Source organism: Centropristis striata, chromosome 5 (genome assembly GCF_030273125.1).
Source record: "Centropristis striata isolate RG_2023a ecotype Rhode Island chromosome 5, C.striata_1.0, whole genome shotgun sequence".
Taxonomy (NCBI): Eukaryota; Metazoa; Chordata; class Actinopteri; order Perciformes; family Serranidae; genus Centropristis; species Centropristis striata.
Genome location: NC_081521.1, coordinates 29,725,726 through 29,740,699, shown reverse-complemented (window position 1 = coordinate 29,740,699; position 14,974 = coordinate 29,725,726). Strand labels below are relative to the sequence as shown.

The 14,974-nt window shown below is 39.5% G+C and overlaps 1 protein-coding gene across 1 annotated transcript; it reads right to left on the bottom strand.

The window, feature by feature from the left end:
- Positions 1-2,744: 2,744 nt before the first annotated feature.
- Positions 2,745-14,757, bottom strand: alx3 (ALX homeobox 3). The gene is made up of 7 exons (XM_059333592.1): positions 14,486-14,757; positions 12,857-13,184; positions 10,903-11,115; positions 8,771-9,083; positions 4,408-4,682; positions 4,169-4,294; positions 2,745-3,486 (listed from the first exon to the last, which is right to left on the bottom strand). The coding sequence occupies exons 3-7, from the start codon at positions 11,047-11,049 to the stop codon at positions 3,136-3,138; spliced, it is 1,212 nt and encodes a 403-aa protein (XP_059189575.1). The 5' UTR covers positions 11,050-11,115; positions 12,857-13,184; positions 14,486-14,757; the 3' UTR covers positions 2,745-3,135.
- Positions 14,758-14,974: the final 217 nt, after the last annotated feature.

The following is a 14,974-nucleotide window of genomic DNA, read 5'->3' as shown; positions in this document are numbered from 1 at the left end:
AATGCTGCCACAAAACACAATTGTGGTTGTTTGTTGCACAATTTACATCTAAGTTAATGTGATGAAGGAGTGTATATAAATATGTAATTTAGCACAGCTGTCAGGTGCTGGAAAAGCTTTAAAATGCACTTCGAAGTACTTGAAAAATGCTTGAATTATGAAAAGGTGTAGGATACCTTTTGAACTGTTAAATAAAGCTCTACTGATAAATATCTGGAAGCCAAATACTTCATTACAGACTGTGTTGAGCTTTCCTCACTCCACTGTTTGACTATGTTACCGAGTTGGCCGCACTGCGTTACCACATTGTTCAGCTTAGTGGGACATGTTAATGCTGTTAGACTACTTCAAATAGGAGGATTTGTTGTGTCACAATAGCTGCACTTCAAGGCCAAGATAAATCTTGTTGAGATCAAAGCTCTGAACAGTGTCCAGCGGGCAGCAGTACACATTTTAATGACCATTAAATCATATTTTTAGTCCATTAATGAGGCTAAGGGTATAGTAATTTCCAGACTCTAGTGACAGTCTTCACCCAGTGACCCTTAAACACACGCACAGTGATGCATGGTTAATAACTGCCCCCAGCACTGGGCGCTGTAAACTCAACATTTTTCATTTCATTTCTGACAAATCAAATAAAGACTCTGCAGTCTGATATATAGAGTCGATACAGATCAAAGCTCATGCCACACCACTGCAACTTTAATGACAACTTATAGGTTGTGACCAGTGGTGGAATGTAACTAAGTCCATTTACTCAAGTACTGTACTGAAGTACAATTTTGAGGTACTTTACTTGAGTATTTCCATTTTATGTAACTTCATACTTCTACTTCACTACATTTTAGAGGCCAATATTGTACTTTTTACTCGACTACATTTAGGTGCCAGATTTAGTTACTTTTCAGGCCAAGATTTAACATAAAAATATGATCAGTTTAAAGTGATTAGACATGTTTGTAAATTAAACCACATACAAGTATATTAAGAAGTTAACAATGATTTATATCTTTACAAAATTAAAGCACCGCTTGAATGAATAAATGATAAAAATAATAATACAATAATATATTTTGTATTTATAAAACAATCAGAGGGAGGCCATTTTGCATTTGCAGTACTTTTACTTTTGATACTGTAAGTACATTTTGATGCTGATACTTTTGTACTTTTACTCAAGTACGTTTTGAATGCAGGACTTTTACTTGTAGTGGAGTAATTTCACAGTGTGGTATTAGTACTTTTACTAAGTAAGGGATCTGAATATTCCTTCTACCACTGGTTGTGACCGCCTTTTGTGAGATAAATCTGTGTTTTTAAGTGGAATAAACCATCATTATTTTTGTAATATTGTGAACTATTCTATTGCAACTGTCCTGACAGTGTTGAAGAAGTAACATATCAAATTCACAAAGCAACTGAGTTTCCTCTTTTGTTTACGGACACATAGATTTGATTAACCTGCTCCCTATCTAAAAATAAATATTAAAATTGAGCACTGATCCACCATCTGCTGTTTCTTCAGCTTTCCTAAAGATGGCCATCTTCTCAATCCCTTATCCCTCCTGACAGGTCTCCTTATCTCCTCCACTTAATCTGGGATTTAATCAGGGGGACTATGTAACTGCAGAAAGGGCTGCCGTCTCCCAGGGCCTGGCTGGAATTTGAAGCTGTGGGTGTGGAAAGTGTTTCTGATGGGTCTGTGCATTCTTCTATTGGAACCACATGTTAGTGGCTCACACAAAACCCCGGCACAGACCGAGGGAATGGCAGCTGATCTGCCCCGGCGTGGCTGTCACGGTGAAGCAAGCAAAGGGGAAAGGAGAGCCAGTATATTCAGCCGTAAGCCATGTAAGACATTTCTGGAGAGGCTTGGAGGAGCTTTGTCCATTAGTGGAACTAACGTTCTTTTTACTCAATTCAAGTTGCATTCTCAATCTCTCTCACAGATTGAAATGTTTGCACATCTGACATGAATATGTTGGTATTTAGTAATTTACACCAGATGGGATGGTACCATGCAATTCAGTGTTTCCTTGACAATAAAGTAAATTGTTTGGGGTAAGGCACAACAAGGAGATTTCCTGAAAACAATTATTAGGAATGCATTCAGGATCCATGTGACTAAGTATACCACAGAAACATTTAGATCATTTTCTTCTCTTAAAGAAAACACCTAAGTATGTTTAAATAAAAGCAGAATTCAATGGATGATATTACCAAACACAACAGCTCAGGGCCATGGTAACCCCAATTTCTTCTATTAAACTGGAAGTCATTACTCAGATGGTCGGGCCTACCACTGATGCCAGATGTGAATGCCTCAACATGAAGCCATGGTTCTGTGGGAGCCTCTTTACTAGTTTATCATCTATAGTGGAGTGTGGTTGCTCGGTTAGCTCTCCGTTATTGAACCTGCCACTCTCTCCTAATACACGAGGTGCCACCTGAAGGCCTGCTGTAGCGAGGCCAAGTCGGCTGCACACGTACAGTCTCTCTTTCCGAATACAGAGAACCTCACTCCCAGCACAGCAGAAATCTTTGTGTTTATGGCAACCACAGCCTGAGAAGCATTTTTCCCTCACAACCACATTCCCAGTTAAATATGTGACACAGACTTTTGGTTAGCTCTCTCGGTTACCATCTTTTAAAAGAGTCGCAAGCCTAAAATAATTCTGGCTGAGATAGTTTTTCTTGATCTCTTTTCCTAAAAATAGTGTCCTACTGAATAAAAGAGGAGATTTAGATGGAGGCCTTTATTACTGGTCACACTATAAAGCACAACAGACAAAAAAAACAAAAAAAACAAAAAACAATGATTAATATGATAATTACAATTTTTACATGCTTAAATAATTTGTCCTCTTTGGTCTCAGCATTATGATATCAAACTGAAACTTGAAACAATAAAGATTCTTTTAATACACTGAGTTTTTGTGCTAGAGGCTCAAGTTGCTGTCAATGTTCATGAAATTCATATTCCGAGATCTTCCAAGAATTGTGAAAAGTCTCCAAGTTGGCTTACATAAATGTTATTTGAGTCATATGCTGAGGTGGGTGTGTACACTGGGGTCAGGAATGTAATATACTTTGGCTCAGTCAGTGCATAATGTGGCGCTGGCACTGTTGTGGTCATGTGGGCCATGAGAGGATGCTGCCTGGCTCTTTGGCTTTCATCCGGAGCGCCACAAGGCCCGTCGGCTTGTAGTCGGTGTCGGGCCCCTCGATGGAGGGGGACCCGAGGCCTCCGGGGAAGCTGTGGAGGGAATAGAGGCCGTTGATGCCTGGATGGTGAGGCGGGTGGTGGTGGTGGTGGGGATGGCTGGGGGACGCGGGCATGCCCATGAAGCCCTGCAGGTTGCTGTGGGGGTGAGGGTACGGACTCATGCAGGACGAGGGGAGGGAGTCCGCTCCGAGGACGCAGCCGGCACCTGAACCACCGCCTCCTCCTGAAGCCGCACCGGGCCACAGGTTGCCCTGCATCTGGACGGGGAGGGGTTTAGGATAGGACACATGTGGAAGCTGATTGAATGAAGATAGAAAAGCTTTGCAGTGAACTCCAAATCAAGTGTTCTGCAAAGGTCAGATGGAGCTTCCACTACAACATATATTTATTCATTGATGTCCATACTACTTACTACTACATGCAACAATTTATTTAACATGCTAAAATATATTTTCTCCAATGTGTAATATCTGTAAAATGCAAAGTACTTTCAGCAAAACAAACACAAAAAATATATGTTGATGATAAATGCCAAATAGCAGAAATGTATTTATATAATAAGTATAGAATGTATGTACGTCTTTTTTTATACTCTAATTGTGTTCTTATTTAATTTCCCCACAGCAGGATAAATAAAGTCTCATCTTATCTAATCTCTCTTATCCTAACATGTACAGAACTGTGCAAAAGTCTTAGGCAGGTGTAAAAAAATGCTTAGAAGAAATTGATGCTGGTTTGAAGGCAAAGGGTGGTCACACCGAATACTGATTTGATTTAGATTTTTCTTCTGTTCACTCACTTTGCATTTTATTTATTGATTAAAAAAATACTATTAACATTTCTTTTTTTGAAAGCATTCAAATTTTACATATTTTTTGTTACACCTGCCTAAAAGTTTTTCACAGAACTGTATGTCATGTGAGATCTGCGGTGACTCACCTGGTATGTATCATGGCGAGGGAGAAGAGAGATATCATATGTAGCTGCAAAGTGGTTGCGGACTTCCTGGATCTTCCCGTAGCGTTCCCGTTTCCTCCACTTGGCTCTACGATTCTGGAACCAAACCTTTCAAATGCAAAAATACAGTATAATTTCAGAAGACAGGTCTTGTTCTTGTTGTTTTGCTTAAAGTTATAAAACAAATATATGTGAAACTACAAGAAAGTTGCTCAACACACCTGAACTCGAGCCTCAGTGAGCTCGGTCCTCAGGGCCAGCTGCTCCCGGGCGTACACGTCGGGGTAGTGCGTCTTCTGAAACACTTTCTCCAGCTCCTCCAGCTGAAAGGTGCTGAAGGTGGTGCGATTGCGCCGCTTCTTGTTCTTGCCCGATAAGTCGATGGAGTCGGCGATGGAGTCGCCCTGTAAGCCGCCGCCCGGCTCTTTGAGCTTGCCACAACAGTCTGTGCCAATGCCAGGATAGCCCATGGTCTTTGGAGGTCCTTTCTCTCTGACTGAGACGGGCAGGGAACACAGACAGGTTAACATACTTCAAGATAAATACACATTCATATATTTTCAGTTAAGCAGAAAAAAGTCAATGCTTGATGGTTTTAGGCTGGTGTTTAAAGTACCACTTTTAATTATTTTTAGGGTGTGATTTTTTTTATCAACTTGTGATCAAGATTTTAATTTTGTTAAACTCTGTTGATTTTGATCTGTTGTGAAATATTTTGTGTTATCTGTTACTGTTTGTGTAATCTGGAACACATTGTTGTTGCTGCCATCTTGGCGAGGACACTCAAAAGAAAATATACATTAATGAAAAAATCTCAATTAAGCTTTTGTGGTTAAATAATTTTTTTTTAAAATCTAAAAAATGTTTTGGGTTTTGTAGGGTTGCAGAAAAAATGGGTGGGACTCCGAGAAACCAAAAAACCAGTAGCTTTTTACAGGGAAACAGACACACAGTCATACCTATAGCTAACTTGCCTCCATTTATATGAAGATGAGAAAACTTTTGCACAGATAAGGCCAGTGCTGGAAATCTGAATTGACACTCCTATTTTCACGGGCAGAGAAAAATGATATAATAATCGGTCCCCTTTAAGACCAACACCGCATAATTCTACACTGTTACACAATCAAATGCTCAAAATCAAACATTTGGCCTGTAAATCCATTAATCTCATGCTTGTTTTTATGCTTCTCAATTTGATTCCCAAACTCAAACTACCAACAGAGGCTCAACTGTGACGCTGAGAAAAGCAACACACAACACTAATTCAACCCAACAGTGATTTAATTTGATTAGCTCAGAAAACCCATAGTGAACCCTCAGTGAGTTAGACTGAATTAAACCCACAAGGCACAACAAGATCTGATTTGTTGGATTTGGAAATATGGAAAATAAATGTTTAGCTTCACCCCCCAAGCAGACACATCGATTTATTCTATGGGAAACTTATTGCAATGTCCATGTCAAAATATTCACATTAAGAGAAAGAAAACTGGGATGTAGCACCGGATTTTATGACAAATTTATATCAGATAAAGCACATGATTGTTTGAATAAATAATATACATTCTGCCCTTCACGTTCAGCAGTGAGGGGAATTCTGAGAGCATTTTTTCCCTTCCTGTTAACAGACCGTGCAAAGGGCTGTTCCCTCCTGCAGTGTTTGGATGTTGTTGTCCATGTTCATTATGTTTAACCCTGAGCTCCAAAACAAAATCACTCTGCGTCTATCTGCAGGCACTCAGTCACTTGGGGCATTACTTTGCTATTCTCCTAATTCAATATGCGGCCCAACAGAGAGCACTTTTCATTGCAACATTAATTTCCTCGTGTCCATTAGATGCCGCCTCAAACTGCAGTTCATGCTGAAAAAAATTCTCAGTTTTTGGAACTGGGGCCGCAGGACATTGCATAGCTTTAACTCTGTCAAACAGCCACAGCCACATCCGCTCTGCTCCCAGTGTAACAGGAGAAATGCAGGAAAAAGCGAGGATAAATTCAAAATGTATAGGTAGGAATATCACGCTGTGAGCTTGAGGATCACTTCTCGTCGTAGAAATTTAAGCTGCTTCTTTTCCAGAGCTCCTGCTCTGCACATAAAGGCTTTAAATGTGTGCAAAATGTCTGTGAAACATATGTTTAATCCTTTACCTTCAATGGATATAGAATATTCACTTAAATTCATCTGCTATATTTATTATGGTAGATTAATGATAAAAATTTGAATTAAAATTGAAGCGATTCAGCATCTAACAAAGGATTACGGTTTGAATGGGAGTTTATGCTGCCAAGTTCACAAAATTATTTAAAAAGAGAGGATTTTTTTTTGTTTTACTTAATGGAGAAATGATGTATGTGTGTGCAGAATGTTAATATATCAGAAAGTATTAAGAAGGTTTAAAGGTTAAGAAATTGATTGTGCCCGTGGATACATTTGTCCACATCTGCGATATAATGTGATGGATATGCCGTTCTTTTAGAGAGAACAAACAAATTTCCTATTTGAAACTTTGGATATATAAACCTGAATTTAGAAATACAACAAAGGGTGGTCTGTGGCGTGGTGGGTTGCGCGGGCGCCCCATGTGTGGAGGCTACAGTCCTCGCTGCGGTGGAGCCGGGTTCGAATCCGGCCTGAGCTCCCTTTGCCGCATGTCCTCCCCTCTGTCACCCCTTTTCTATCTGTCTCTCACTTTCAATAAAGCATGTAAAATGCCCAAAAAATAATCTTTAAAAAAAAAAGAAATACAGCAAATAAAGTATGAAACATCTTAAATAAAAGATTCAAGTTTTCTCCCAAATTCGTAAATGAAAATCCAGAATTATATTTGACATTCTGATGCACTTTTACTTTTGACGTTAAAAGAAAAAAATTTAAATGGCCATTTTGTTGGAATTTTTTTAGTTATCTTTATAAAAATCAGGCAATTTATTGTGGGAAAAAAAATCAACTCACCCATTGATAAAAACTTTGCTAATTCTGTATTTCAATTGTAACACACTTGACTGTAAACAACAAATTTGCAGAACGAATTAAAACATTAAAGTGTAAAAATGGTTAAAGGGTTTTATATATGTTGGCCTGTCCCACCATCAATAAACTTTCCCTTCGCTCTAGACAAAACAGGAAGACGTTCCTGCCTTTGAAGGTGAATGAACCCAAATTTAAAAACACACAAATGAGTGTGCCCCACACAGTGGGGCACACTCATGTGGGGAGACTGAATCATACACACACACACACACACACACACACACACACACACACACACACACACACACACACACGGTATCTATTCTGCACATGCATACATGCAAAGCCATAGTAATTTACAGTAATACACCCAATAATTTATCAAATAAATTAAACTAGCACTGAACAATCGTCAGTGCAAGCATTTGTGTGTGTGTGTGTGTGTGTGTGTGTGTGTGTGTGTGTGTGTGTGTGCAACAGAGGAATGAGGAAACCATACATGCCTTCTCTTATTTAAACCCAATTTAAAAGAAAAGTAATAAAAGTCCACTTCCAAACAGGACAGCTGATATGGTTATCATAACTAATTGTGAAAGAGTCTATTGGCTTCTTTGGCAGTAACATGAATCAAGCCGTTGTATATTATTCTGGACACAGATATCACAAAGACCTTATCAGCGCTCATATCCTCTGTTGCTTTGCAGAATCATCAACACCAATAAATAAAGTGAAGGACCACATCATTTCTTCAGGCTTCGGTTCAACATATACAGTCGTTACTTTTCTTCCCAAGATCGACATTTACAGGCTATTATGGCTGACAGCCTGTGACCTCACGCCTGCTTGTAAAATTCAACTCCAGTTCGTTTTATTTTATAGAAATGTGCACATAAAAGAATAAAATGCAATTATAAGAGACAATCTGAGGGATAAAATATGGAAATATTTAGCTGAATGTTGGACTAAAAGAGGACAGATGACTTCGAGGCCTGGCCTAATGACACACCCAACTTGCTGCCACACTGACCTTTAACCTCTCACACTTTACATCAAGGACTGTTAAGTGAAAGAAAACTTGTTGACATTTTTATCACAACCATGCTTTCATCTGCATAACCTGTTGAACTCAATCAACACTAGTGTAATTATTATTTGAAATTACACGCTTACAAAGTCTGCAGACTGCAATCTGAAAAAAGTAAGAAAAAAAAAACTGGCTTACGTGAAAACGGATCCACTGGATTTGTGTCATTTAATTCCCTTGCAAAATGTAACAAAGCATTACAAAGCATAAAAGGTTATTCTCATATTTTATTCCTCCATTTATATTTTACACCTTGTCCTGAGCATTATTTTAGTTTTTTAATGTAAAAAAAAGGCCAGAAAAATTATAATTTAACTTTTTTTCTTATTATCATAAATAACTTAACTTATTGTCACGCAATTGTGCTTTGTTTACAATTCAGACAAACTAAGAAAAATTATCGTGATTATTATTATAATTATAATCAGTTAGTAAAGATCTTGCTGCAACTCCTACTTTTTCTTTATCCGTGAGTTAGTTGTTCTCTTTTTTTACATGAGCATAAAAAAAAATCTCTTTCACTCACCCTCCGAGTTGCTGTCATAAAACGGCTTGCCGCTGTGCACTGTCCCCTTTTGATCCGGATTTATACTCTCCAAGAACTTGCTGTGTTTGGACGGGGAGCCGGGCGGGTTCGCCGAGGCAGCGCCGTGCGTAAAGTCCGCAGGAGCGTCACCAAACCTCCCCATGGCGGCGGCGTACAGATCCCCGCGCAGGCTGATGCGGTGAGGGAGAGGAGGAGGAAGGTGTGAGGGTTTGTGCAGCTCATCGCAGTGGAGGAAGGAGCCGGAGCCGCTGTGCTCCAGTCTCGGAGAGTTTTCTGGCGTCCTCCTGCTGGTCTGCGAAGAGAAAGGCAAACAAGTCTCCGTCTCCATCTTAACGGCTCCAGTAGGCAGGATAGACAACAGCGACTGGGCGCTGATAGTGTGGGCGCCGGAGTGAGACACTGTTTTTTTCCTCTTCTGTGTTCATGTTCAAGTGGGTGGGATTTAACAGATCAGAAACAAAGACCCGTGAAACCGGGGTTGGTGTGTGTTTGTGCGTGTGTGCGTAAGAGAGAGAGAGAGAGAGAGAGAGAGAGAGAGAGAGAGAGAGAGAGAGAGAGAGAGTTTGTGTGTGTGGTGGGTGTCTATTACAGCATCCAACAGTCTGATATAATCCGCCAAAAATTCAATCACGTGTGGTTTCTGTCCCACCAATTAACCATTTAATTCCTATTTCATATATTGTTATGGATCTAATCACCAAATCAAGCAGGACAGGAGAAGCAGCACACGCACGCACGCGCACACACACACACACACACACACACACACACACACACACACACACACACACACACACTTTACGCACGGAAAATAGACCCAATACAAACCAAAGGCCAGGATGACACAATGTCTTCTTTAATCTATTTCCTTTTTTACTTTTAAGGCGAAATTAATCATTTAAATTTGACTTTATCCTTTGTCATTTTATTTTACGCAGTTGCGCATGACGAGTCGTCCAAAATGTTTTCTTTTCATATTCTTTATCAGACTAAGACTAACTTTCTTTTCATTCACTAATAATAATAATTCTGCATGCACAATTACGTGTTCAACCTATTTAATAACTGTCATCGTAATTTTCCGCATTACATTTCGATGCATTTTTCTAACTCCAATAACAACATCAAACTCCTGCTGCTTAAGGGAAGACATCGATAGCTTTAATGCCACAAATGACAAAATTGACTGATGTGTGAAAATAATTTCTGGCCATTAAAAAATGCCCATGAAAGAAAAAAAAAGAAAACAGAATAACAACGCATGTTGAATTCAGTTCTTCCGAGGTCAAACTAATTTGGACGATAAATTAGACTCAGATCCATACGCAAACGTATTTATTAAATATGATAATGAATAGAAAACTAAATATGTACATTTATTTAAATAAGTAATTTAATTTCCAACTCGCGTTATAGATTGCTTATTATCGCTGTCTTTTTTTTTTTTAACAGATGCAGCATAAAGAGTGTCTTTTTCGTTGAAAACGCGTCGGCATTTATCGTATCCTGATGCAGATAACGAAAATTGTTTTGCAGGCTGATATAATAAATAAAAGTCATTTTGAATTGAGTACATTAAATTGTAGTTGCATTAAATAATTTAAACTAAATTATTATTCGACAAGCAACCTTAATAATAATAATGCAACCAGCGGCACAGGTTATCATTATTATTATAGTGATCAAACCGATTAAACATTTACAGTAGTTCACTTGGCCGTTTCCTTGTCGCTAAGCTCTACAGTATGGTGCTGATTTCCTGTGGTTTTACTTAATAATATGGAATGTCTTTTAGAAATGATGGAAACAGCAAAACAATAGTTATGGAGGTCATAACATTCCCCTGCTTGCAGTGAAATATAGTTTTAATTAATACAATACAATTCTTAAATCTTTGTGGAATTTTTACTGGAACTCACTTGACAACTGTTTTGATAAGAGTCAATATAAAAATAATAAGAGCAGAAAAATATCAAGAGTGTTATTCATTTTAACCGTGCAGCTCAGAACTGAGTGAATACATTGGACTCAGCAGCAAGATAAAAGGCTTTTGATATACTGACATGTTATCTGCGATCTCGACAAACCACGTCTAAACACAGTGCACTTACCAGGTTCAGACACGGTACCGTTGCTTTTGGGGACATCTCTCCATCTCTCTGGATACCTGAGGCCGCACGCTGCTCAGCTGATGGACAAGTGTGTAAACATGAAGTCCATTTGGGCCTTGAGGCCTCATAAGCCCCATTTGATTCCATTTTGAGCTCTGAAATATCAAAGTGTCCACAGTGCACTTTACAGATCCGAATGAAGGGGGAAAAGGGCTGTGCAACAAGAAATATGGAGGTAAGATGGCATGTGAGCCTAAACTTCAGCTTCAATTGTTATTTGCAACTTCAATGACAAATAGAGAAAAGCTGTTAAAAAACAGACATTCATAAACTTATTTTAATTCTAATGACAAGCTAATTCATACTCCAATGTGCAGATAATACTCTCAAACTACATTCTTCTATTTACCAAGAGACTCATAAAAGAGTAGTCATGAACAAAATGAAAATTCCAGTCTTCATCTGGACACAAATTGCAAAGACATGGCTGCTTGCGTGGAAAGGAAGAGCTCCTTCAAGTTAAAAATGATTAGTGACCTTAGATATAAGGCCTAATGACATTTATGTGTAACATGACTTAGATTAACATGTTTAAGTCAGCAGAGCATAGAGGCTAAAAAAGACCGCGCTGTCATGTTAATCACAACCACAATGCCACCTTTTACCCTCCCACACTCTGAGTGTATTCATCCCCGTAAACTTCAGCCTACGTGTAGTTACCAGCATTTATCAAACTGTCTGGCTGACCACCATTAAAAACGTATAATTCTGTTAGAGGGGAGTATACGTTTTTAAGATGTACACACAGGGGAGGAGGGGGGACACACGGATATGTTTCTCAAATCTCGTGACAAGCATGTCCTCTGTAGCCCGAGGCAGTAGAGCTCAGGCCCAGCTGAGTAAATGCATTCCAGAAATGTGGGCAAGAGGAAGAACGTCTGCGCTATGATCTCAGAGCCGCCGCAGGTAACAGTGTTTATATGAATACTGCATCAAGAGAGCATAAGATGTAAAGGATTATGGTTATGTTATATGCTGAGGAATCAAAGCCTCCTATGAGTCTGTGTGGACGTCTGTGTGCTGCGGTTTGTTTAATTATACTGTGGGGGTCCATGCACTGCAAAGTCCAACTTCCACAGAGCATTGTCCTTTATAAAATAAGCACATTATGTGACCTCGGGCGGAGATGTGTGCATTTTAACTTTGCAGGGAAAGGAGTGGTGGTTGAAAGAAGCAAGGAAAAAAATCATCATCTTGCTGTCCATAGCATGACCAGCTCCACTCACTGCTCCCCGTGGTCCTAAACCCTTGTCCTGGGCATGACCCTGCACAGGAAATCAGTTCAGCCTGTTGGGAGTCCCAGGTCTCCCCCAGCTGCCTCCTGGCTCTGGGCACAGACAGCGTGGATAAAGGTGACCCTGCACTCTCACCGCGCACCCTGCGGCCCTCGGGCTACAGAACCGCTTCCACACCCCTCCCTCCTATACATCCTCTCAGCCTGGCTGTCAGTCACACCCTGTTACACCTTACATCCTCTCACGCACAGACACAACTTAAAGGCACATACATTGGCTCGCATACCAAGAAAAATTAAGTGATCGGGCACCAGTCTTTTTACATAAAATCCTACTTTTTAAGGTTGATATTTTTTTTTAAAGTGATGTTTTAATTGTGAATAATGCATGTGTGCAGAGAGTAAACAAAGATCTGACCTTTTCCAGTGACAATCTGTGAGATCCTTCAACAGCATGTAGATGGAGGAGTTATTAAGATGGACCTGCCAGAGGAACACCAACATAGACAGCCAGCTAGAATGAAGAACAACTCTGTACTTCATACAAGCTGGCTGTCTTTGTCTGGCTATCGCTGCCTGGGGCCTTTCCTCTCACGTACAGGGTGGCGATTCAACCTGAGGTTTGCATTAGAATAGGAGAAGGATAGCTAATTTAATTACCCGCCATGAATGCACAGAGATGATCCCATATGCAGAGCCAGGGCTCCTCTCAGAGGCCTCCCTCACATCCTCCAGTCTATGTCCAGAAGCTGCAGAGCCAGCTGAGGATGTGATTGACAGCTGCCGACCCCGGGGTCATCCGCTGGAGAGGTGCATTCTGGGAAGCTTAAGCTGGTGTGCTGTCGCAATGGGGGTTGAGGTTTCGAAAAGGGAAATGGGAAGTGGGGTTGCTGTCCTCTGTCTGACCCTGTACGAGGCGTCATGGAGCACACTGGAGCCCAGCGAGTGTCAGGATCCACAGCCACAACACACGAGATGAGCCGGGTATCTGTTAGGAAGAAACACCAACACATGCTTGATGGTATTGTTTTGCTTAGATTGTTACTGTATGCACACATTATTTTCCACAGTGCTATGACAGAACATAAATCACTAAAAAGGAAAAGTTTTCCTCTCATTTCCCTGCTAGAAAGACCGTGACATATTAAGCTGCTCAATTAAGCCCCTGGTGCTCTTCAAACCAGAGGACACTGATGTTTGACAGTGCAGACACAGTGAAAGTGACAAGTGCTGCAGCCTTTGTCAATTAAAATTTGGACATAGTTATACTGTGGTTGATTTATCACAAATCATTTTATGCTGTAACACATGCTGTGTGTTTCTCTTTTACTGCAGTTTTAGAAAATTGGGAGCACTTAGTTAAAATCCAAGACAGAAGTACCATGAAGGCAAGCAGGGCCCACAGCATATGAGCTAGCCCGGTTGACAAATATTATTGGCCGATATTGGCCTATCAAAGGCATATCAGTATCGGTGTATATGCTGTCCGATATGTGCCGTTATGAAAACTTTTTTATATATACTGCAGAAAATGTTGCTTGGCGTGTTAGCTATTCATTTTTTTCTTCTTCTTTTTTTTTTTTAAAACAGTCAGCAATTGACTGCCACTAAACAATTATGATGTATATAGAGCTATTTATTTAGTTATCATCCATAGAGTTGGGCTGACAATATAATTCATTGTTTATATAATGTATAATAATTTATAACAATGTTAAAAAATATTCAATTAAATCAATGTTAGCAAATGTACCCAGAGAGCTACTTTCTCAAAGATAAAACTTAATTAAATAATATTTATCATTGTCAACATTGTACATTATTATACAATACAATGTATTACATTGTCAGACAATTCTATAAATGATAACTGAGAAAATAAAGAATTAAAAAATAGCTTTAAAAAAACATCATTAGTGTTTAGTTGCAAAATGGTGAAAATCAGTGGACAATCGTGGTTTATTTTCATTCCAGTTAAAAAAAATACCATATCGGCCACCATATTGGTTATAATTTGCCCTCTAAAATCAGCATCAGCATGGTACTGACGGGCTCTACGGTACAATGCACATTTACTTTCCCCAGCATAAATATAGGAGCAGCTATTAGGCCCAAAAAAGACATAATTTCTGCTCTGCAACAATGCTTTAACTGGGGTTGTCATGACGACTCATACAGGTGCTAATTTAGCTAGCTTACTCACTGACATGTCAGCAGTTTAATATCTGTTTCATATGAGCACTTAGCCTCTTTTATATTAGCTACAGAGAGCTGAATAATGAGGCTTACTCGACACAGTAGCTCAGGAAGAAAAAATGCAACGTGTGTGTGCAGGAACACCGGGTTATGAAGGCTCCGTGTGTCGTGATAAATGCCTCTCTGCTTGGACCGGGCTCTTAATGAAGGACAGACCGGTACGTACTCACAATCTGCAGGAATCCGTAAACATGCACCTTAGCAAAACCATCTGGAAGCATCAGCTAAAGGCCCCGGTGCAGCAGACACACGCCAGAGCTAAAAATAAATAATCCCGAAATGTGTTTTTTTTTTTTTTTTTTTTAACTTTATTAAAGCAACATGGTGCAATACAAGACAATACACCAACAAAACGCCGTCAGGGGGTTTCAACAATACAGAGGCAAGTTTTCATACAAAAACATTGTAAAGTGTACATAAATTCAAAGTTTTTATAGCTTTCATGTTGGTAGATTTCTTAATAGACTTAACATATTGTTTGGTTTCATTTTCAAAGACAAGAAAGAGAGGTTTTTGATTAAT

What these genes read in the sequence shown, in the direction of transcription:
- alx3 (XM_059333592.1), bottom strand. Translation starts at nt 11,049, where the DNA reads ATGGAATCAAATGGGGCTTATGAGGCCTCAAGGCCCAAATGGACTTCA. An exon ending in CGGTACCGTGTCTGAACCTG is followed by an intron (nt 9,084 to 10,902) that starts GTAAGTGCACTG and finishes TTCTCTTCGCAG; the next exon opens with ACCAGCAGGAGGACGCCAGA. An exon ending in CTCGCCATGATACATACCAG is followed by an intron (nt 3,487 to 4,168) that starts GTGAGTCACCGC and finishes CTCCCCGTCCAG; the next exon opens with ATGCAGGGCAACCTGTGGCC.